The 25,378-nt window shown below is 44.6% G+C and overlaps 4 protein-coding genes across 4 annotated transcripts; 1 reads left to right on the top strand and 3 right to left on the bottom strand.

The window, feature by feature from the left end:
* Positions 1-1,969: 1,969 nt before the first annotated feature.
* GL218_05728 (putative c2h2 finger domain-containing protein) lies at positions 1,970-3,160 on the bottom strand (the record flags this gene model as incomplete). Its single annotated transcript, XM_033582411.1, has 1 exon — positions 1,970-3,160. The coding sequence occupies one exon, from the start codon at positions 3,158-3,160 to the stop codon at positions 1,970-1,972; it is 1,191 nt and encodes a 396-aa protein (XP_033434722.1).
* A 6,866-nt stretch (positions 3,161-10,026) lies between these two features.
* GL218_05727 (C2H2 type zinc finger domain protein) lies at positions 10,027-11,326 on the bottom strand (the record flags this gene model as incomplete). The annotated part of the gene is made up of 2 exons (XM_033582410.1): positions 10,027-10,728; positions 10,832-11,326. 2 exons carry the CDS (start codon positions 11,324-11,326, stop codon positions 10,027-10,029), a joined length of 1,197 nt encoding a protein of 398 aa, XP_033434729.1.
* A 5,794-nt stretch (positions 11,327-17,120) lies between these two features.
* On the bottom strand, positions 17,121-17,908 carry GL218_05726 (putative steroid-binding protein 3; the record flags this gene model as incomplete). Its single annotated transcript, XM_033582409.1, has 4 exons — positions 17,121-17,302; positions 17,515-17,572; positions 17,655-17,689; positions 17,818-17,908. 4 exons carry the CDS (start codon positions 17,906-17,908, stop codon positions 17,121-17,123), a joined length of 366 nt encoding a protein of 121 aa, XP_033434728.1.
* A 1,425-nt stretch (positions 17,909-19,333) lies between these two features.
* Positions 19,334-24,639, top strand: GL218_05725 (putative tpr domain-containing protein; the record flags this gene model as incomplete). Its single annotated transcript, XM_033582408.1, has 6 exons — positions 19,334-19,462; positions 19,522-19,597; positions 19,671-19,778; positions 19,880-20,262; positions 24,123-24,278; positions 24,331-24,639. The coding sequence occupies 6 exons, from the start codon at positions 19,334-19,336 to the stop codon at positions 24,637-24,639; spliced, it is 1,161 nt and encodes a 386-aa protein (XP_033434731.1).
* Between the last annotated feature and the right edge of the window lie 739 nt (positions 24,640-25,378).

Genomic DNA, 25,378 nt, shown 5'->3' with positions numbered 1-25,378 from the left:
GCAGAATATTCGGGGGACTCCAGATTCTCATTTCGACTTTCGGGATTTGTAGGGTTTGTGTACGAAGGTGGGTTTGCATTAGGTATCTCTGCATTCTGAGGATATCTCCTGTCAACGAAATCCCTATGAACCCTTACAGGAGCTTTGCCCTTGTCTTTATGGTCAAGTACCGACTGGTGAGTATACCCGTTGTCGATCTGATCATCGTATCCGATCGTACATGAGTTTATCCTCTGTTGCGAAATCTCTTCCCTAGCCCTCGACCGGCCAAAAACTTCTTCGTCGCCTTGGTTAAATGAGCTAGTAGTATGGTCTTCACGTAGAGACTCTGACTCTGAGTCATCATGGACCAAACCTTGCCTAGGGTTGGCCATTCCGGGGTTAACGGGGGTACTTTCCGGATTATGCGGGACCGTTTAAGCCGTATATGAGTCGGTCGGGGGTTGCTTATCAACTTTGCTTTGTGACATCAGTCTGTAGCAACAAAAAAAAAATATTAATTATAATTATAGAAATCGGAAATAGGGCCGAAGACGGCATGTGTGCTACAGAGGAAAGGAATGCCGAAGAAGTGCGGCTGAAAGTTCTTGTACAACGCAATCCAACGTAAATATATATAGTACTGTATAGTAAATACTGTATTTAAATATTTACCTCTTTTTTTTTGTTAGGTATGCTTTTGTATGCTTGTAGTGTACTTACCTCTCCTACCTATGCTTGTATGTCTAGTACACGTTGCTAGCGTCATGGCGAAGACAACTGTCTTAGGCCCCGTGGTGGAGATTTCAGCGCTATTCGCGGGAATCTACGTACGTTTAGTGATTGGTGTTTTAGATGAGATCTACCATAAAATGTACCGCAATACTTAGTGATACTTATACTTGACATTATAACGTAATGCAACACCAAGTCCAATGGTACTACCTAAGGTACATAAGGTAAGCACGCTACAACGTCGGTACCTCTTATCAACTTATCATTGCTTGTATTACGTGCGAATCCACCAGGCCTTTTACCTTTTCCACCTTTTTCACCTTTTTTACATTAATCTATAGGTATATTACTTATGCATCTTCCCATGCACTTCTGAGGCTTAGTTAAGGCTGCCTTAGGCAAACATATAACTGCCCCCATCCGCCATTGATAAAACCTTCCCGCCTTCAACACACAGGTAAAATGCTACCGGGAAATGCTTGTCATCGCCGTGGACGCATATGTAAGTAAGCCGGCTATCCTACTCCGTGGGGAATGAATGGAAACTCATCCCATACGTCTAAGATGAAACTAGGACATGGACGCCACTCTTCACAATACCTACCTAAGTAACTAAAGGCTTTTATGCGGCGTAGATCTCGGCCCCGAACGCTTTAACTGCCTGTTCCTGCGAACGTAAGTACCCACTTACTTTCTGCTTAGATCGTCCATTTTCTTCAACCGGTCAAGCTTGGGGATCAAGATAGGGCTTGTACCTCTCTCTGCCTAAATAAGGCGCATGTTCTTACATTCCACTACCTAATGCCGACCCGGATCCCAGGCTGACTCGTCCCGGTAGTAGTCGTAGGATGCTATATCTCTGATATGTCTTAACTAGGTACTTATTATATCATCTAGAATTCGTAATCTATAGCATAAGCTCTATGCGCCTATACAATTTTGTACATAACTTTATATGGCCTCCACGACTATCCGTGCGTGCCTTCAATTTCTATAGCCAGGATAGTTATCTCGTAACATCGTAGATAGTTGTACATGTCCCTGAACTCGACGGTTCTATAGATCCCAAGCCCTTTCCCGTAGATTGGATATTACCCCGGTCATTATAAATCCCTAGATAGCCCAAAGTCACCTTTCCAATCGAAGTACTTTACTCGACGTCGAGGTATTTAGGATATATAATTCCTTACTAACCTCGACTACCCTAGTAAGGCAGGTAGGCAAAGAATAAGATGAACAGAGCCTATTAGAGCGATCACTCGTCAACCTCTTCACCCTCGGCGTCTTCGTCCCCTTCCTGGTCTGCCGTCGCCTCAACTATCGGGTTACCAATAGGTTTCAAGGGATTACGTAGTTCCCATTTTCCTTTTACTCCTTTCTCAATGATTGCGATTTCGGCGCGGGTAGCCCAATCGATGAGAGTCTTATCGTTTTCTCCACCGAATTCAATCGGCGGCTCTGAACCGGTGGCGGCCTTCTCGAGATGCTTGGCAACGTGCTCCATTCTATCATCCCAAGCATTCGTACCATCAAAGCGAGCATGGCAGCCGATGGCTGGGCACTGCATATGAGTTGGGAGGTCGCATCGTGTTCTTTTTGCCTCTTCCTGATGTGCGCGCTCGCGTGCTTCCCACTCAGGTGCAGGCTTCCTTTGCTTGACATTCTTCTTAAGATTCGCCGGAATATGCATGCGTCGCAGATGTTGGGTGTAAAGATCCTTACGATTGAAGATGGTCCCGCGGGGAAGTACCGGTATGCTGGGGCTCTGAGAGGAAGGGGGGTTAAGGCGACCGCGGACAGGTGCTGTAGTTTTGCTAGAAACCTTGGAACATTGGTCCTGTTGGCAGATCCAGTAGTTTAAAACAAGGTGCTGCGAAGAACAATGTCGTTTCCACTCATTCTTACTGGCAAATGTGGAATTACAGCCGGCAAAGCCGAAGACGCAAACGAATGGCCGAGTATGTTGCTTCTTGATGTGATTTTGCAGGCCGCTCTCATCCTTGAAGAAGACTTTCTTTGAGCACTCGGTACAGGAGAAGTTGCCTTTTGCTCCTTGGATAACAGGCTTGACGGGTCTACCAATCGTGCTCGAGTTATCGAGATCAATCCTGGGTCGTTTAGCTTCCGGCGTAGGTCCTGGACTGCCCTGTCGCTTTCGGTTCCTAATAGGCCGGCTTGTACTGGCCTTTGTCTTCTTCGGCTTCTGATTTGGTTTGTATTCGTCGTCTTCTCTATCTTCGTGCTTCAGAATGAGAGTCTCGGCTTCATCACCAGATGCCATTTCGTCATCTGACTCATACATATCGTAAGTCGACATGGGCTCAGGAATGCGAATTTCTTCTTTCACATCCGGCACAGATTCCTCAGGGCTCATAAGCCGCCGAGATCCGATTTGTTCTCGTATGCTGCACATGTCCATACAGGGACTGCTGTCGTCGGTTGACATACTAAAACCTCTTGAAGGGAACTCTGACCTTGGGTTGCTGTCATCAAAATAGTTCTCAGGGGATTCTTGGTAGGGGTTAATGTCGATTGGCTTCACACAATCATCGGCAAGACCCTGTACTGGTATAGATGGAGCTCGAGAACTGGGGCTTCCAAATTGATTGAAAAATGGAGACATGGTAGGCGCATCAGTGGGCGTTGGCGGCGAATGTGGTTGGTAGTAGTCACCCTCTCCGGGTGGGCTCAAGATAGTACTGCCCGTTGACGATGTGTGAGAAGAGAACGATGGTGAGTCTCGACGTTGAGGTAGGCCACATGAGAGTGGCCCTGTACTGTCATCTCTCCGGATTATGGTATCATGGAAGATTGGATCAACTCCCGCGTAGAGGATCGTGGATTTGTTGTGTTCTGTCAAGTAACGGTGAATCTGTGGAGGGGTCCATGGAGAAGCAGAGGGTTTGAGATTTGGATCGATCATGCCATCGATAGATGAGCCTTCCATGTAGACTGAAAGTGGCATGGTGTCCGAGTATGTAAAATTTTGATAGTCCATATTTGTGTCAATCTTCTCGCAATTGTGCATATACGCCACAAGCTTCCCTCGAAGTGTGTTCGAGATGGAGAATGAAACAATTTGGAGGCGTGGTTCAACGGCGTTGGGTCTTAGCCCAGACCTTCTTTTCAGATGGAATGGTCCTACGGGTAGTAACCATGAAGAGGAAGTGGTTTAATATTAGAAGATAGAGGCGGCCGCAAGGCAAACTTGCAGTATGAAACCGCGGGGAACGAAGCAAGACTTATGGAAGAAAACTTGATGTTCCATACGTTGCGGAACGTACTTCGTAGGCAACAATGGGGCGAAGCAGGTAGTGTGAAGCAACTTGCTTCCGAAGAAACGAGATACGCCATGGAGAATGATCCAACCTTACTACTAATATGCTGCCGGGTGTTCTGGGTCGCACATGTCTCTGTCTCTTGGGCAATCCTACTACTCTCACAAAGTGAACCGACCCACACGGAGCCGCAAGATATGTACTGTAATATACGTATCTGACAGGGGAGAGTGGCTGAAGGGTCATTGCGGTCATTTATCTTCTCTTGGCGTGGACCCCCTGCAGCGTTTATGTAGCACCGTATGTATCAGCAAGAAATATACTATGCATATAGGTACCCTGGCTTATTCTCAGCCAGTCTACGCGGACCAAGTTAGTCTGGGGCCGTTAAAAAAATCTCGCGGGGTTTGTGATAGGAAGAGGTAGTACACAGATACTTGTGTACATACAACGAACTACCTAGTCCGCGAACCATCCATGGGAAGTACATACATTAAATACGTACCTGGCAAAGTGAGTTCGCAGAAAGCCATCGGCTAATGAGACCGACCCATGGCTTGACTTAGGTATGTATGTATGGCTCGCGTAACCTCGACAATGCCCCCAGAAGGCTTGTGATATCGATTCAAAGTGGACCGAGTCAGATGCATAGAAAATAGTCGACATCGACTACCAGATCTTCGTTGAGCCGCATATTCCAAGTATGTCAATAGAATATGTTATGTGTATAAACTTTCCCGAAACGTGATTCGAGTTGGACGCGGAGAAAGTCGTGGAGGCTTGAGAAAATGGGATAAGGCGTCCGCCTAGGCATAACAGGCAACGGATAACCAAGGCGGAATCGTCTATCAACCGTAGATGATTTACCTAGACCATTAGGTCGTGTCTGCATAATAGATTTCCTATTAATTTCCTATTACCTATACTGGCTAGGTACTTGGGGATTCCGTGGATGTCCAGTAGCATGCTTAGAGAATTTTGCTTTTTTTTTCTTTGCAGCTGTCAATTCCTCGCATTGGTTTATTGCCACTACGTATGTTCGCCCGACTACCGTTGTAGCGTTACGGTCTTCCCCGTCCAGGAGCTGACTGCAGGGGGGGTAGCTTTGGGTTGGTTCGGATCCAGGGCCACTCAAGGAAAACGGACAAATAACATCGTACGGAGGAGAACTTGGCAGATCGCGTCCCGAGTCCTTTGAATTTGGGTATTATAATACCATGGTTACCAGCTGTCGGTTGACCGCCATATTCAGATGTAAGAACCAGGACAAATTAATCTGGGGTTTGATTGAGCCGGGACCCAAGTATCATGAACCTTGCCATAGATTGGAATTTTCAAACGTCGAGACGCCCAAGTACAGTTACTTAACCCAAGACTCGAGCACGTAATTCAATGAGCGTCTGCCGTCCAGTTCAAACAGGCCATTCAGCCCCCACCCCTCCTTCTTCCGTCAAGCCCTGTGTAGCGGCCTTCCAGATTGGTACCAACAAAGAAGAAGCTGAAGCTGTGAAGGCAAGCGCCGGCGGCTACCATAGACAGGGTTACCAATAGGAGTGTTGGTTGAGCGAGACATACGCAGCCAGCTGACGATCACCACCTCAACTTATATCCAAGTAGATAAGCATGACAACGATAGCAATGTCATACGAAGTCACTATCTATTGGAGCTGTCTGTCTGCTTGTACATATATTACGATAGTCTTGCGTCTAAACATCGTTTACATAGTTAACGAGACAGATATGTGTAGATGTGTAGGCATGTATGGGACATAAATGACAAATAATAAGAATTGTTAGGATTATTAGGATTGTTAGGATGTGAGGTAAGAATATGAGATATGATAGCGAATTGGGAGAACAAGTCGGTAACCTCACTTCGCGCTACGGTATCAAACAGGCCTAACAGGCCTAAAAAAACTGTCGGGACAATAAGTGGTAGGTGCGTCACCGAATGGGTATAAAATTGGGGGCCGGAACCTCAGCGGGCTCCATTAAAAGAAGGCAGCCAGGCAGGTTTACAGGGTAGTAGGTACCTAGCACTGTGTGTCCCCTACTATGTATGACCCTACTAGTACATATGTATACATTAGGTACATTTCTGTATACCTGCTTGGTTATAGAAGTAAGCTAGTAAGTTGGGGTAGATAGTTACATCATATATAGGCATATACATAAGAAAATACTTACTCCAACAAGGCGGAGGCCGATAGCTGACATTGACGTGGTGCCTTTTTTTATTTTTTATTTCCTCTAAGACATCTTTAATTATTATTTTCTTTTTTTTTCCCTTTCCCTTCCTGCAAGTGCCGGGGATGCCTGCAAGTAAGAACATAGATGAACATAGATGGTGTCATAACGCAACCATTTTACATGCGGACACATGGACTTGTTGATTCTTAGGCGCCCAATTGATTCTTCTGCCGGACACCTCAATGGCTATCTATCACACTTACCGAAGAGAGCCGCATCTGATGGCATGGTTGATGGCCCATGTACACGTGTAGGGCCCCAACAGCGACCCGAGGGCTAACTAGGACTGCCAACGTTCCGAACTCATCATGTATGCTATGCGGCTGCTGTATGGTTAAGATAGATAGAGGGTTGTCCTTGGATTTATGGATTTACGGACCACGGCGCGATGGATAGACAAGGACCTGTCACTCGGAAGGATTCGAGCGCCCACGAAACATGGATGAATCCATATCTTTGTTTTTCTTTCTTTCTTTCTTTTTTTTTCCGGGCACTGCCAGCCCAGACCGGCCAACGGGACTATGTAGGTAATTTGAAAGGATGGTCGGAAAACTGGATGACTGGACGACTTGATATTGTCTTATCCAATTATATTTCCGGCTTATAGAACATTACATCTACAACGGGCCGTTGCTGAGAACCTAAAGAGCTGAGCCTCCATGATGCGTAGGCGAGATGTCTCAGAAGGTAAAGTTTAGTTTCCTTAGACATTACCTTAGACATTATGTAGGCAGATCAAGATTTCTAGTAATAATTCCTTCTACCTTAAGCGCGCGCAATTATATGTTACACACGCCTTATCTACATAATAGCTCGGACATGTAGCCGGTGGCTGATCTTGACCTACGCCGGTTTTCCCAAGCATTACACATGGCATCGAGATGTAATGCACGTGGAATTCTTAGATAATACTGCCGGGCGAGAATAATAGATAGCTTGCTTGATTAGAATAATAAAACCAACGGTTAAGCTTCACTCCCGTAAGAATAGGTATTGTTACAAGCAGGGTTCATCGCATCTTTTGTCATCTGCCTCCCAACATAATCTCGGGTATAAAATATGTATACAATAAAAATAGATTCAATACTGCTAAATTTGCATTTCAACCCTTACCTAACATCTAACAAAGCAGATGGGAAGCATGTGAACGTAACACTCATTATACGAGCCATCGCGGCGGCTAACAGTTTTGTTGGGACGTAAAAGTACATATTACCCCTGACGTTTTATTACCTACCTACCTATGTATGATCCGCAATCCCAAGCTTTCAATACCTGCAGAATAACGGCATCCCGATCCTCATTAAAAGTGAAGATTAAGCCGGCTCGGGTGACACATATATGTGCTCTCGGTAATGCTATCCCCGTAATAGTTGTAAGGCGAACAATATACCTTTATCTTATTAGCTACCTAGGTAAGTATCTGATATTTAGCTACTTGTAGACGAAAAGATAGCCACGCGCTGTATACATGTCTGGCAAGCAGAGAGGTCTTTTCGTTTCTGACAGGTCATTAGCTATTGTCAAAGAGCCAAGCCAACTAAAAAGATTGTTCGTAACTTCATCGCTCGTTGACTCACGCAAGATCCCGGCTCGCCGAACCCAGCTCACAAGACTATTCTTTTTTGCAAAGTTAGGTACAGCGAATAGCAAAAATCGTATGCTGGTAGCAAAGTCCCCTTCGGAGCCAATTCCCCCTGGATGGTCGTCGAATCGTCCAACGAAAAATTCTCGATGCCCCTGAACAAATATACCTACTCCACAACAACTGGAAGCTTTAGCACTGCAAAATTTTCTTAGTATTGTAACAATACAGACCTAACATTGTCCAGGATGGGTAACATCAGAAAATTTAGTCGTTTGAGGTAAACTACACCTAGTGCTACGACATCAAGATTTCATAGCATTCTGGGTTTGACAAGGCATCTCCATTCATCATTGATCTCAAGGGCAGGGTAAAATGCGGTAGAGTACCTCCTAGGTTACTTAAATTAGTTTCATAAAGGATGAGTTTGATGCTCATACTACATTGCCATTTGCTGGTTTCTTATCCGGGTCGCCGGTGTTGCTCTGCTGATGTTAGACTTAAATGATTACACCCCCCTGGATATTAAATTAGGTGATGATTTATCTAGGTCTCAAAGATCCCCCCTAATGCCCTTACAGAAAAATACGTACCTGGAGGTTAAGCCTAATCGATTATTTTGTCATCATGAGAAATAGCTTGTGGAATTCTGTAGCCTTCAAGGAAACGCAGAGGCAAGCAGTCTAATGCGAACTTCGGGAAGACAACCCTCTTCGTAAATCTACACTACAGAGCAAAGAACTACTTCCACCGCATCCCACCTAATACATATCACGATTGAGCTTGCCATAAGGTGTCCTAAGTAGCAGACTTACGGTATTCCCCCTATCTTCTAGCTTATTGTTTGAAGCAATTTACCTATCTCTAGTGCCACGACTATTCGGAAGATCCGGCCCCTTCTATCGACCGAACCACGAAGCCCAATGCGTTTAGAAGCCTAATCAATACGTGTCAGTGACAACGAAGACCCCGATCATCTACCGAAGTAGACCAAAAAAAAACCTACTCGCATGCCTATTTTGTATTAGACCAGTACCGACGATCAGCCAGTTGATGACAGGAACACCTATCGCGCAGATCAAACCATTCCTAGATAGGAGTTTTATTTCGATTCCTCTCCCCTCGCTGAGTACTTTGCTTTACTCGCCACTTCCTGAACCAGAATGTTGTGTTGGGTCTAGAAAAGGAAGCATCTACGAATTCAATAGATAATTTCAGGATCTCTCAATACCGAGGCCATTAAGCGGCAATTTAGAATAACTGCACGATACAAACTGTGCAAGTTCCAGCGATGGTTAATCTACGAAGCAAGATTAGCTCATGCCTTTCGTCTCTTATCCTTCGTAGCTCTGTCCCCGTGCTCTAGCCGTCCATGCGCTATGGATGTACACTGGGTTCTCATAATAAAAAGAATGGAAGCTATTAGATGGGCTGCGTAGTCTTTTGCGGCCCCACTTCCATGTTTACATTCCTGTCGGGATTCTAGACAAGACATTTAGAACAAAGGACATGTTCAGTATGTATAGGTAGACATAGACTTAGACTAGAGTTCCTCGCGGAACAAAGTTGTTTCCTAGCTTCTTGGTCCACCTTGTGACAATTCTATCATAATAATGACTGCTACAATCAAGCGTTCGATTTCTTTAATCAGTTTGTTCCTCGTTACTTCTAAGCTAAAGATACATAGTGCCGTATGCGGGTCGGCTCTATGGAGTAAACGAAGTATCTGACATCATGTGTTAAGGGGTTTATCTACGGTACTAACTATCAGGTTAATATATTGGCACAGAACTACAAGTTGTATATGCTGCATACGAATTAGGTAGGTAAATATACCTAGGTACCCAGTATATAAGTCTAGTGATAGAAGATACAGATGTCAAGATAATCGCAATAGAGTCACAAGTGTACCTATGCTATGTATCACATGAAAGTGGAGGCCTTTGCTTAAGTTATTTCTGTTGTATTATATTATGAATAAAATATCAATCGATTCTAAGGGTAATTGTACCGTCCACCTTAACTCCTTTCCTATCCAAGCGAAATAATGGAAACCGTCCATTTACATGACGATATTATAGCCCGTACGAGGTCTGCATCATGAGTCACAATTCTCGCATACCTTGTGTTGACAACTATAGTTAGTACACTGCCTGCTTGTTACAGGCATGGCATCACCGCATTCACACTACAAGTACATTAGACCACTAGTTGTAGAGAAGAGGGGATATCACATACACAAATGACTATGGTCATTTCCTCCACTATCTCGGTACGCTTGGAAGCCACCATTTCCGACTCAAGACCTCTTTTTCTCTTTTGATTTGTACCCCGAGCGTGTGGTTTCCCAACTCTATTGTTGTTATCTATACTGGGATTGTTGGACGAAGAAACTATTCCCGAAGACGTGATGCCGGTATCTTCTGGATCGTTGGCTTGCGGCTTGGTAGAACCAGAACGAGGAGGATAATCACCTTTCCAGTCGTTAATATCTTTTTTCGCCCGGTTGTTGCGACCCTGAAAATGATCGTCGATGTGGTTAAACCGTTCAGTCCAAGCTTCTATACCCTCTTTCGTGATTTCAATTATCTCCTGGCAGAAACCGCACCAAAAGCGGGTCTCGTGATTTCGTCCTACGCGGCATGCCTCAAGCTTACGGTCTAAGAACTCTTGATCCGTGATGCGATGATGTACACTAAGATGGTGTTTGAATAACTCTCGTCGTGGAAAGTTCCTTCCACACGACTCGGAAGACTTGTCTGCTTGCTTTTCATCACATATCCAGTGCTCTAACATAAGGTGCTGACTGTTCTCGTGACGCTTCCAGTCGTTTTTGCTGCCAAACTTCTTATTACAGTCCGGGAACGTACAGCCATATGGCTTTAAATGCCGCCTTTCGTGCTTTCTATAATATGGTTAGCTTCGGTACAAAGCTTAAAGGAAAGGGAGACAAGGCAAGCGCTCAAGGACAGAGAAAACAAGAGTATGTCTTACTTCAGTTCACATCGTCGGTTGAATAGTTTCGGGCATTGGGGGCAAGCATGGGCCTGCTGGGAGGCACACCATTGGTCGGCTCCAGCTTGGTTATCTCTGTTTCTTGAGGATCTTCTTTCTTGTATCCGTGCTCTTTAAGTATGCCCTTATTTTGGAGCTGCTCAAGAAGCCTCGATACATATTCAGGGTTATTGAAATCTGGGGTTAGCAGCCCATGATCCTTAGGTTCAGGGGACACATGAACTTTCTCGCTACCCTTTATCAATATTTCCGGTGGTATGTTAGACTCGAGGGTTCTAAGGGATAGCCCGCTAGGACGATCCTGAGACTCATCAAGCCTATCTGTATAACTGTGATTTGGAGAACCGGCGTCATTGGCTAATTCAAGACCTGGGATTTCAGAATGAAGGCCGGGCTCGCCTTCTTTCAACTGCCTTGTGTTTGTAGACTCGGAATCGCCGAGAGAAGGACTAGCCTGGATAGAAGGCGGCTTGGGTGCTTCCATTTCATGATTAAATGTAGTATCCTCACTCTCCAGGTGTGCTTCTTGTGCGGTGGTGCTATTAGATACATCCAAGCGGCTCTCACTAGGTTTAATCACCAGGGGGGGTTCTTCTATTTGAATTTGACTTGGTCCTTCCACTGGGTTCGTGTCGGCAGATAAATCGATAACTGGGCTCCGGGGTAACTTCCAGTTATCAGAGGCATCATCACCACCTCCATCGGGAAATATGTTTGACCTGTCGAACTCGGCAACAGTGCTATTACGAGCTATGTCTGAGTCGTTCTTGGCTGGGACTTCTGGCCTAAGAAAATAATTAGAGACCCTCGCTAGTGTTTTGGAGCCAGTATTTCTATACCTGTACTTATACTGATCTAAGTCTTCGTCTTTTATCGACTCCTTTTGGTGGACACGTTTCATATGTGCTCGAAAATTGTCAGCCCGAGGCCAAATCTTATTCTTATTAAAGCAAGCGCCAACTTGGCATCGATAACGGTCACCGTCAGCGTGCTCATGCGGGTGTAGGCTTCTTTTGTGTCTATCAAGATCGTTGGGCGTACTGAAGCCTTCACTACGAGTACAACCCTTCACAGTACATTTAAAAGGCTTATCATGCCTTTGTTTGTGTTTCCTAGTGATATCATTTCAGTGAAAGTTCTCCAGGAACAATAATCAAACCTAGGTATTAAGCCTTACTTGAATTCAGACTTCGTCTTTAATACTTTTTTGCACGTTTCGCAGATCTTACCCTCCTCAGGGTTGATCTGGCGGGCAATGGCTGGTTGAGGAGAGGTCGTCGGTAGCTGAGACTGGGACCAAGGAATCTCGGGATTGACTCTGGACATCACATCCTGGCTATATGAAAAGCCCAGTTCACCTTCCGGGTTCCGATCAATAGACTCATCACAGACAGAGCCATTGGCAACACTATGTTTAGCCGCATAGCTCCCGCCATATCCAGAATCAGAAGGTATTCCTCCTGGTGGGACTGTATCGCATTCAGACGGACTCTCCCGATATTGGCCATAGAACATAAGTTGACTATTTCGTAGGTTGCCTAAGACAGATGAATTTCTGATATCACCCTGAGGAGATATCAAACCAGGAGGTGTCCAAGGGCCATCATTCCTATGGTACCATAAGGCTAGGTTCCTACTAATTTGCCCGGTTCTAAAAGAGGTTGCTTGGTTTTGACTAGTGGGGAATAATAAATTTTTATCCATATGTCCTAAGGAGGTAGTAAGATCCTGATGATGGCCAAAATTAAGTACCGCCATCGTAGCAGGTTGGGCATGTCCTTCCATTGGAGTGTCCGAAGATCCAGGAGAAGTCAAGGGTAGCTGGTCCGCCATTTTAGGGGATATATAATATGAGAACTTCTCAGATCGGTAGAGGCCTTATACGGAAGAATATACAAATAAAAGGCACTAAGAAAATGAGACCGTGAAACTTGGATTAGCACACGAGCGTCAAGTCCCTCAAGGTAGTGAGGCATATGCCAATCCGGAGTTAAAAAGCCTGCGGCTTAAAGGATAATCTCCAAGGGGTTTAAGGGAGATTGACGAGCTAGTTAATATTGGCGATGTGATGATAGGATATATCCTCCATGTGTTTTCACGGTAAGTATGGCCTATTTCCAAAAATGTGAGCATGCGGCTGGGCAGGAGTTTTGCGCTCCTCAACAGTGCGCGCGCAAATACCATATAATGGTACTGTGAAAATCTGAGTACTATCAATCGCTAACAGGGTATATAACAATTTTGTACTCGACCAAATGGTATCCTGGATTTATATTCCTAGGGCTTCTGGTAGTTCAGCAAAGTCAAGGCCGTCAAGCCGAACCGTAAGGTAACTTAGAAAGTTAAACGCCCTGAGGCTTTGATCGCGTGGGGATGGGATTAAATTCAATTCGGATATCGAAGAAAATAAGGGCCAAACGTCCTAAGAGACAAAGAGGAAATGCGTTGCGAAGGCGCGCAAAACCCTTTGTCGATGGATGCGCCCGACACTTAACTCAATAAGCGAGAGATAAATGCATAACCAACTGAAGACTGAAGAATCATGACTGATGGAAGAGATTGGGGATTGATAGAAGGTTAAAATGAGAAGGTGGTGGGAAGTAATATGAGGTGCAAGGCAACCATCAGGTCCTGACCGAAATCTACGGTACCGACCCAAAAAGGAACAAGTAACAAAAAGTGAGGCGGACAAATGCATATTTATTGCGTTGTAGACAACACTAGAGACACTAGATATACCAGCGTATTACACGCTTTGTAATAATATATAGTACTAATCTACCCACTTAATTCTGCCTGTTACGCAAGTATTTACCTAACTTATCAATGTACAGCCACGGGCTTTGTCTTTGACTACCTAACCTAATGTACCTAAAAGACCTCTAATCCAGGGCTACATGTACGTAATTTTCGGTGTACACACGGGTATTAATAATAAATAGGTGAAAATGCGTGGTGTGGCACGTATGGATCAGCCGCCTCCGATCCCGAACACTGTGGCTAATGCATGACTATTCGGTCCTAGACTAGCAGGACTAGGTAGAGGTACCTAATTATCCCACTTAGATCATCACATCGACGTAACCAGTAAGATGAATAAATATCGCAAACGATACAACAACCTTCAACATACTAACAATATTAAGAGTTTAAGAGCTACATCGATTAGCGGCTAATCTTCATAAAATTACATCCGCAGAGGGACTACACCTACGAAACCACACTTTAGGTCGGGATTTGAATTAGCTACCTACCTAGGTAGGTGGCTATGGATCAGTTATACATGTTTTGTTCATCAATATTTACCACGAATAATGACTACCTATCCTTCATAGTAGAAATATAAAGCGTTTGGTCATGTCAAAGCATCGATAGGTATGTACGTATTAAAAAAAAAAAACTATGCCGGATCATTGCAGCAACGGGGAGTCAGAAACCACCTAGGCTCGTACCACAAGGTTGTCAATTATCCGATCCATCTTCGATCATACATACTAGGTAGTTCTGATTCCGTGGTTCCCCGGCCAGAACTAATTGGCGCTAGATGTCGTTGGTTTCCGAGATCGTAATCTCGGTAGCGATCCGCTGCCGTACTTGAACGTACGTAAATGGAATTCAGGATACTCATTCCTCATAAACCGTAGATTAGATGCCAAGAGATGGGTGGTTTGTTTGCTACAGTCTAACGTCGGGCCGCGCCGTAGGGGCCAACATTAGCGCCATGTACCCATGAAAGGTGCCATCTAAAAGAAGCCTCGAGGCTTGATTCGTAGTGTAACATCAAGCATCCCGAGCAATCCACCCGGCTACAATGCAGCCACTAGCCGTTTGCCAGGTTGTAGGGTTGTAGGGTTCCCGGATATTGTCATAACTGACGGTAGCAGACATCTCGAAGCCTAGATCCTGAGATGGTCGGTTAGAGATGCCCCTATCGACTCTCCAGGGGGGTTCCATACCCTCGAGGTTTCTGATACGGATTTCTGTTAACCTCAACTTTCATGTTTGACGACTAAATAGAGTGAAGGCCTAACATTAACCACCGCCAGCGACTTCCTATTACGTAGGTAGTGTGGGGAGACTATGCGGCTCTGGTTGAAACATGGGAGCCGACCTACCTTCTAGACGCAAGCAATGTCTACCACATAATCTTGCTTTGACATGTCGATCGTACAACGAAGAGAAAAATGACAGATCAGAGTTGGCGGTACTCGATAAGAAATAACAATAAGGTCTATGTGGACAACCTATATGGCTAATGCGAGTTTCCTCCTGTAGAGGCAAGCTGCGTGAAATTCGGGCAGCTCAGATCTCGTCGTCGCAATTAGAAGAGAGCTTCTCAAAAGCTAGCATGATGTGTTTGCCCCTCGTCCTTAGGTTACTAAAACGGTTGGATATCTTTTGGAAGGGAGCAAACATGGCCCCTATAAAAGAAGACCGACATCTCGTAAGGTGAGACTATAGGACCGACTCGCCTTTTTTCCCCGTTCGCTTGAAACTGCTACGATAGTCTATTACTTCATGATCCAAGGTATGAATGAAACGCTTCGTTTGTAAAAACTGCTGGGTAATCTAACTCTATGCAGCTTCACTCCTGTCTATTCATAGCCAAATTCAACGCAGGTGAGTATATGCCATCCTAAGAGTATTTGTTTTAACATACTTAAGCATAATATGTTGGCTAACCATTAGAGTCTATTTCTCAACTGTAGACATGTGCGACTACGATGAATTCTTATTCGAATGCAACCACTCTGTCTGTCGGTTGAAGTCTTACTGCCATTTTGCGCGTAACGACCCGAATCATATATGTCTTGGAGTAAAGAAGCTTCGAGATTCATGGCTTCAGGAAGGACAGCTTTGCGAAGAATGCATCAGAAGCGGCTTGCGTTTCGTGGATGGAAGAATATGGGCCCCCTCACAACGAGCACGGTGAAATATACGCAAACGTGAGGAATATGGCCCGAGTTACGCACGACACACTACGCATCTAGTTAGACGTTGGGGAGTCTTTGCACAACGCTACGGGAATAACGAGAAATGACTACCACGGTCCAGAACGCGGGATAGCTGCTCACATGCAGCCCTGGGGAGTGTCATTTCGATCACTTGAGTAGAGGATGCAGTGAGTCAGGAAGTTTTGTATGTTGCTTACTACCCGTTACGAACATTGGCGAAGTGTTTCGAAAGGAGGGACAGACATGCAAAGACAACTGTCTGTGAGACGTTTCTGTATAATTGGGAGCGTTCTTGCGAATTTGTTGCCCATTCAAATCTTTAGAAGCTATTCTAAATATTACAATGCATTAGTATCCCAAGACTTCGTAACCTTCAAATACCGGGCGTCATATTCCAAGTAGGACGTAACCATATTATCCAATCGAAGGGTTTACAGCTAGTACCTAGCGAACTATAATCTGTTGTGTCCTTTCACCACACGAACGGTAGCGAAGCAATTTGAATTCAACTGGTAGTCTCAATAATTGAAAATAACTGGCAACACTATGCGAACAAGACACATATCTCTATACTAGTACATTTTTGGCCGGCTGGAAGACTACTCCTCATAGAGTTACAAATATTCCCTTGAAGTAAACCCTTGTACCAACTGTAAACTTTCTTCTCTTTTTAGCATATGGACTGCGTGACTATCGCAATCGTATGTTGGTTTTCTCCTCACGGAGGACTGAAAGCAACTTACATAGCAACCATTACCTTCTCTAGGAGAATGTGTGAATAAAATATTATAATACCACAGGATTAACACCTACTAGGAGCAAATTATTTTTGTCCGTACAAATGTATCAGTCGAATAATTAATCTAGATGGAGTGCCTTGAAATGTCATGACGCGGGAAGTTCGGAGACTTACCTCACTTACCGGTTCTCCTTGTCTGATTTATTTGAAATAGGGCTCGAGAACTGCTAGATAGGGCTGTTGGATTTGCACGGAAAGCCGTGTCGCCCCCCACCATTTCCTCTAATAACTTTCTCCTCGTGTGACAAGGCGCAACTTTTACACTTAATAATCGAGAATATACCTCATTAGGCCTTATGAACAATATTATGAGCTAATACCTCAGTTGTATGTTAGGTGAATAAGATAGGGTCTTTCATACCCTCCAAGGAAGGCCTCATAGACGTACCAGGTAGGTAGGTAGTCAATGAAACGCAAACAAATGTGTTAATGTTATGTTGAGTCAGTCGGATAAAGATCTAGTTGACGTTCTATTGCTAACTTCATGCTAACCCCCCTCAGGAAATCTTACGTATTCCGATAACCTACTCAAGGTTCGTTGCGCCTTGAACAACACCAATGACATTATACCGATTTGAGAAGAAGGTGTTCCAGTCCTTGAGGGTTTGCTTTTCCTTATCATCCAAGTCCTGCCATTCCGGCTTTACGTCCTCGGGTTTTGTTGAGGTCTTCGCCAACGCACGAGAAGCATCCTTTCCGGCGAAGACTGAACTAGTTAGCAAACATGCTACCTCTTTATCGTGCTATACAAGTCGCTTGATAAAGCTGCAGCTCAACGTGGGACGTAGACACCGGTTGACACTCAGGAAGCAGCAAACAAGAAAAGCCAACTTGCTACAAGAGTATTGGAATTCTAAGCGATAGAATCACGCGGTGCGGCATGACTCCGTAATTATGGAATGAGATACTGTCACATACCGTGGTAGGAGCCCCCCTCTCGATATGCCTTATTTTCACTAACATCGTAGACTTTGCCCTAATAATCGTAAGAAGATGTATAGTATAGAACGGATTGGTTCAAAGAGGCAATGATGTTTATAAATAATGAATAAGCATACCTTAATTGCCACATAAGCCTTCTGGCCCTCGGTGCCTAAACTAGAATATTAGCACTGTATTCTCTACACAAGAGAAGCTATCGTGGGACAGTTCCCCGAGTTACAGATAAAAATAACTCGATATAGCCGTCTAAATATAGATGTTGTATGGATGTCAACCTACCGTCTGCTTTTGCTAGCTCTTCGACAGAGATGGGGTCGTCCTTAGGAGGGTTTAGGGTTACAGGAACCTTGGGTTCAAATTTTCCCGCCATTGCTCTTGATAGACGGAAAAGCTCTCAAAGCTACTATAAGGGGAAATTTATAATGAGAAGTCACAGTGAAATGAATTGATGGTGCAATGAAAGGTAATGGATTAGATGTTAGCCGTCATGATTTTGCTAAGAATGAGACTGACAAATGCGACGGATGCAACAAGGAGCCGATGTTGAAGTTGGTCAATGCGCGCATAAAACGCTTGCAGCCGAGGCAGTTGTATTATGTACTTCTCATGTAACTAGTAACTACCTACCTAACCAATTAAAGATACTTAATTGGGAAGCAACTTTGGGGTCCTTGAGCAGCCTGACTATTGGCTGGCGACCAGCTGGTAAATTTACGTCATCGGCCAGGTATTGTAGAAGGAGGCTCCAGTCAAAAAAAAAATTAAAAAATTACGTTACTACCTCTACACAGTATTTCGGTATTTTGTGACCAATCTTTAAAAAAAAAAAGAAGTAGCATACAAACTAAAGAGACATCATTAAGATATTAAGATATTGAACTATCACTCAAATGGCAACTTCATCTAGTACCTAATATTTGCGAGACTTAAGACTTTAGTAGCTTTGAATACTTCAATCGTCGTTTACCATGTTATCTGCTTCGCGCACTCCCGTGATAACATCTTCTCGCAGCTGTTTCCTCCATGCTCGATCTTCTTACCAGAGGCGCATTAAAGGGTCTACCTTACTCCCGATACAATTACCAAAAAAGCCACTTGCCCTCAGAGGCCGCTCTAATTCGCAGTTTCAGCAATGCCGAACCAGTCCTCTTCGCATGAACCGGATCGCCAGATTCCACCCCTACCGCCATCGAAGCTTTTCCTTCGCGCTCTAAACAGAGTCTAAGTTTTCGTCCCTTATTCAGCGCATTTAGAGGCCAGAGCCTTCGTTCATTATTTCGTCAAAGCCCAGAAGAGCTTGTTATTGCTATTCTTTTGTAAGGGTCTTTCTAGTATAACGCCGATTTGGACATCGTTACTAATGCAACGAGTCTGTGCTAAGGCTATGCGGCGTAGCTGGCATATCAGTCTACGTGATTTACGCATATTTCAATTACTTCCAATCCAAGCAGTTCACTCGATTCCCACCACAGATCGCGAAGTCTCTTCGCCGCGCATTATTTTATAGCAACTATGCGCCAGACCAACAACTAGCCCTAAGTACTATAACTCGCTTTGGAGCAATGTTCACAAGCGGCCTCGATCCATTCTCCGACGAAGTCATGGGAGTCAAAATACAACTTGCTGCCTGGTTTGAAAAGATTGGTAGTTATAGGAATTCTATTGATGTGTTGGAGTCTCTTATTAATGACTGTAAAGATGGGTTGAAGTAAGGAGAGAAAGCGTCCGAGATGGATTGGTTGATAATTCAGGGAAGCTGGCTGGTTCTCCGAGTCCGCAACCCCAACAGCACAAGATGACGCCGAGACCGAAAACAGATACGAAGCCGGAGAATCTATGGGGCAAGCGGACAAGGATCCTGGGGAAATTAGTTGGAATCAGCGTTAAACTGGAGAACTTTATTCCGACGAACATGTCCTCCAAGGTGACTCGGCTGGCCAACACTTAATCTGGGCTGTCGAGACTGTCTTAAAGGAATTGCAGAGGCGTCAGGTTGAAGGTGTGAAGGAGGGCGAAGGTGATTGGATGACCCCGGAGCAAATCGGCGGTGCGCTTGAAGGTACGGATAGTCTTCATCGCGTTTTTGTTCCATCTTTTTGTACGATGTGTAAGGCACCGCTGACCAAAACTAGCGTTAGGAAATCATTACGAGTCCAAGTCCCAACATTACCTCTCAGCACCGCTCTTCCTGCAGGCAGTGTCACTCTCGCCCCGAAATAGCTGCCACACTGCCGTTCTAAGTAAGTGCAAACATGGCATATGCTACGTCGCCCCCCTTTTTACTTCTCTTCACTCCTATCAGCAAGTGTTGGTTTCTGGCTAACTAAAGATCTCGTAAAAGTGAACAACCTAGCGATCTCTTTAGCACAGCAACCCATTAATACACCAACAAATACCAACCCGACCTCTCAGGGTAGCAGATCCAACGTGGCTGCCCGTCCCACACGGTCTACACTCTTAGCCAGTGCCCGCGCTTGGGCTCTGCAAGCTCAAGAAACAGCGCAGAAAGTACAGGGTGAAGATAGAACTGATGAGTGTGACGAAGCTTGTGCCGTGGCACTTTGCAACCTTGGAGATATCGCGGCTATGACTGGAGATACCGAGGAAGCCAGGCGTAAGTTTAAGGAGAGTTTAAGTTTGAGCAAGAGAATTGCGTTTGACCCAGGTGTCGCGCAAGCCCAGGAGGGCCTTCAACGTTTATCTACGGTAACAAAACAGATCTACGTAGGTAGCCTAATACCTCTCTACTTAACGGAATTATCAATTTCTCGAGGCCAGGATTTTCAGGCAGCGAGACCAACAAAACTACCTAAAAGACTGGGTTGCAGCAGATGATGCCCATGAAGGCTGTATGCGTAGCCAAATTATGCATAGCCAAATTAGGCACAGAACTTTCTACTGGGTAAGTATAATGCAACGGAACATGGTTTGCTATAACATGGTTGGAACGAGGTTGATAGTAAAAGGGTCTCCAAATCACCTCGGGACCGAATGATTTTACACAAGTTGTTGCATGATCGTGACGAAAGTTATAGTGAATGAGAATAATTCACTTATGTTACCTATTGTAGAAAATCTATGATATAGGCTATCCCCGTATATACCATATACCACATACCAGCAGTTGCGGCGGACGCTAAGGCACGGATGTAGATTCAGACCCGATATTCGGAGATTCTTTAAGCGCGCCAGATGACATCATTTTCAATATTCAAGAGACAGCTACGGTACAGCTACGGTACAGCTACGGCACAAGACGGAAGCGGGATTAATGAAGGACTCGGAACTCGGGTGGCATTGATTCACATATATGCCGCTCTTGACTTTCGGATTTCGGTATAGTAACCCGACTGGCTTTGAATAGTTAATATCATGTCATGTTGTTATGGGAATACAGCTTAAATGTATTGCTTTCATCAACTTGCACGTATGTATCCGCCGGTTTCCTTTCAGCTGAATCCATATTCGCGGAATTAACCCTTGTAGACGGAGACGGATACATGTTTCTAGATAGATTCCACGTTCCAGAATCCTTCAACTATACACGTTAGTACCGTGGATCAGCTCACGATGCCGTTTCCGCGACTAGCAATAGGGCCGCGGGGAACGGCGGAGTGCATAACCGCTCATCTATTAGGACCCTGGACTAGACCGTACAGGTAAACAGCAAATGTTACCTACCGACTAGTATGATTGGACTCGCTAGTATTTTATGTCAGTCATGAGCATAATCAACTCGCTTCCACCTGCGCATCTATCTTTAGATCAAATAGGCCAAATTCTAAATTTTTTTTCTTTTTGTTGATTACATAGTATTTGAAAGAGAACTAACCTACTTGATTCATTATGTGTACAACCTTAATCTGACATACATGATGCTTAGATGGACATACCTTACATGATGCTTAAAGTTATTACTTGATAAATTCGCCGTTCACCTTCATTCTAAGTGGACAATCTGGGGGAGCCAGACAGGCGGCATCCATCTCTTACTCTACCCCCACCTTAATCTGCATATCTTAAACATCAAGATCTTGGCAGGGTCGAAACGTGTACATACGCTAAAGAATAGCCCTATCTCTACTCTACTCAATATACGAGTCATTTAACAAGGTATCAACTTAGTAAATCAGTTGGTAAAATATACTCTATACTCCTAAGCCCAGTCTCTTCTATGTTGCATAATTTCCCTCCCGGTGTTTACCGCTATCGCCTATAGGTAAAACGAGGTAGTTATCCGTAGATAGCTAAGAAAATGATATCTCCGATTATGTCTATCAGACATCGTCTTTAAGACCCTAGCCGCATGGATGATAGAGGTACCTAGGTAGTGACGCCAGGCACAATGCATATTTTCTAATTTTCTCACATTTCCACGGCCTCTAATCTAGGGTCTCACTACCCCGGAAAAGCTAGAAGTGGATATTTGGGAACCTCGGCAAGTAACGAAAGCAGAACTCCTCGGCTTCTTGGAGCGAACATGCCATACAAGTTCCAGCAACATCTGAGGTAAGATTCGGAAATAGTCAGCTTTGGAAAGCGGAGGACGTCTAGGCCATTTTTATAAGTCATCTCTATTTTTACTCAAGGCTTAGTCAATTATGTGCCCGTACCAGAGCATTGAGAACCCCCCAAACCCCAACCCAGCTTAGCTTAGCGCTGTCGAATAAGGGGTTAGCTGTCGATCTCTACAAGCATGTTTGTATGCCAAGAGATCGTCGAGCAGCACGCAAGGTAAGTCAGGGTTATGCGCCTACCCTTGTCCCTTGGGATGATGATATTCTGGAACTCGGGACAGGCTTCTTATCGCTCCATACCTCGAAATACCTGCAATACAATGCGGATATCTAGGCGGGGGGGATTGATATTAATATCTTGGCATATAGCTTAGGTGCTTACAACAGGAAGGCATCGTATTGCTAAATTCTAGTTTTACGAAGGATGTTGCCAAGGAAGAAAACTAAAATGCTGATTATGACGCATTCACTGGCGCTGCTGACGATAACTACCTTATTTACACGACGGGGAAGAGTATACGAGTATGTAATATACCAACTCGAAGATAATATAGTTTTATTCCGAGATGGGAAATAGTGGATAAATCCCCATATTTACCGGTTAAGGGTCTTAGACCAAACCCTGCGTCTAATCACTCCACAAGAAATATAGCCCTAACAACATTTGCAACTCTCAATAGCCTCATTGCACTGATAGATAAGGTCTCATTTTGTAGTTCCAACAGAGGGGATGCAGTTTACAAATGTAGCAGAGATCCGTAAGAGATCAGTAACGACCCATCGGTAGTTGAAATATATCTAAGTTAGAAATTTCTAACGGCAGACGGGTTACTTACTCCTCCGCATCGGTTTTCCTCAATGAGATGAATGATTCGCGATGTATGCAACGGGGTTGAGCGGTAAGACATATTCATTCAGTGTGTTCGACATCAACTCAAGATCCGATGTTTAAAGTAGAATCGATTGCGGATGTTCCGCAAACCCAACAATGCGGGCAGGATTTTGCGATCATGCGTCACAAATCGGATACTTGCCTACGTCAAAAGACGATATTTATTATTGTCTACGTCAAAAGTTACATTTAGATGGCCAGGGTTGAAGGCGAACTATTCTGCAGTTTCCTCGGGTTTTATTCCGACAGGGGGGGGAAAGAAAGAGAAAGGGGAGTCATATGTAAGGGTATGTGTAGGGTATGTGTATGTACTGCTCGCGAATATCTGCATATAATGCAGCATGCTTATCTAACTTAGGTACATTCAATGTTATCATCTAGGTACCTAACATATTATGTACTCAAGCTAATTTTTAACCTAACTAGTCTCTTATGTAAGCTTGCTTCCCGAGTTTCCTACCTCCGAACAGGACCTATCCTCCTCCGAACACCCCACTTACAAAACGCCGGCTTTCGGATTCTCTTCTATTGTCTTGGGGTTTAACCCCCAGTTTCTAATGTATTGACTTACAGTAGCGTGGAGAGTCTCCTCCGTATGCAGTTAGACGGCAGCTCCGCCTGCATGTTCAGGGGTGGTAAGGTACTTGTAAATACATGCCAAATCAAAGTGGTTCTTTGCAGCGAATCTAAGTTAACGGCGCGGCGCCTCGCCTACTGGGACTCTGCACATTGTCAGACAGGGTAAGACTTGAGCTAGCTGATCATTTACGCATGACGCACGTTGAACTCTCCCAGCTCCAAGGAATAGACAATCAAGATATATCCTCGACGCCATCCCCTTCCCGTCCCGTGTAAGTCAATTTCTACCCTCCCTAAGATATCAACTCTTAGAAGCTTCAATCTCCAGCCCGCTACTTGTTTCATCTAGAGTCGACTACGATAACGGAAATATTAGTTATATATATAAAAGGAACGTACTCTACCCACAATAGAAATGGATGAAATCGATACTATTGGTCTCTCATCTCCCTCTGAATCGATGGGGTATATATACGGCGATACAGATTTATACCTCGATTCCACAAACACTTCTTCTACAACATCTAGCCCGACAGAATCACCGGTATGCAATTTACATATGAGTTCGTTATAGCTATTGCTAACCGTAACGTTAGTATAATTTTACCTTTCAAGGGATGTATCCCAGTTCCGAGAATACAGACGGGTCAGGAGAAACAACTCAGCCAGACTCACAACAACCTCCTTCTAAACCTGCAGCAAAGAGGAAGCGCGAGAACAGATACAAAAACGCACCACCCTCTGTCCTATCTGTAAGCTGAGAAGGTCGCTCCGGGTGCTGTGACTATGAACCGAGTCACTAAGAGTTATCCATTACAGCGTCGAAGAGCTCAGAATCGTGCATCTCAAAGAGCCTACCGAGAGAGGAAGGACCAGCGTATCAAGGATCTCGAAATCTTGCTCGGCGAAGCTCAGAAGAAAAACGACGTCCTCAGCCTCGCCTACTCCAACTTACAAACAGAATATCTCAGGCTCAAACGCGAACGCGAACGCGATCAAGAAGCAGCAGCAAGATACACACAGACTGCCCTGATATACGATCCAACGATAGACGCGACTTCAACCGATATGGACTTATTCCTCTACGGCGGTCCATCAGGTTACTCCCTGTAAACCAGCAGGTAGTCCGGATTTCAGACGGACTAGATGCTTCCTATGGTCTTTTGCATTCGGGTACTGACAGTGACGGCACACCCTGACACGATCGATCTATGTTTCCGATTCTGGGACGTTTACCCCAGAGAGCATCACAAGCAACTACTGCTGTGATATTCCAGTGGCGCAGATACAACATCGGTGCCCGACTGATTTGATGACGTGGCGGCCAGCTGGCGCCATCACCGCATACTGTCGGCAGGAACTGGATGGGTTCAAATTCTAATGCCTCCGCATTTGTACTTAACCCTGTACCCGCATTCCGGTATACGGATTTGAAGAAGAAAAACCCTGTCTACCCTTTAGGCTTCGTCCCGGGAAATCGGGCCGGAGAAATTGTTAAATAAATACCCAAAGAGTAAGACTCTATACGTTTAATTCTGACCTTTTAGAATAGCAAGCAAATGGATACTGTTACCAGACTGTCTGAAGGGAGGGTTGTGCTAAGCCTCCCTGTTGTATGGACAGACCTTTTTTTGAATAGAGTTTTTTTCGGTTCAACACAAGGTTATGGTACTCCTTGTCATTGGCATACTATTTGGTGGTCATTGCTTCGTTGATAACTGGCTGAGATTTAATTCCTCTTTCTTGGAAGTAGGAACTCAAATGATAGTGTGGGATAAATGCTACTACGTTGGATAATCTTTGAAGGTGTACTGGTCGTTGATAAGTCATCAGCAAGCAGCTCGTCTGTGAC

Source organism: Daldinia childiae (genome assembly GCF_008694065.1).
Source record: "Daldinia childiae strain JS-1345 chromosome Unknown Scaffold5, whole genome shotgun sequence".
Classification (NCBI taxonomy): domain Eukaryota; kingdom Fungi; phylum Ascomycota; class Sordariomycetes; order Xylariales; family Hypoxylaceae; genus Daldinia; species Daldinia childiae.
Note: the sequence above shows the minus strand (reverse complement) of the source record. Positions and strands in the feature narration are given on the sequence as shown.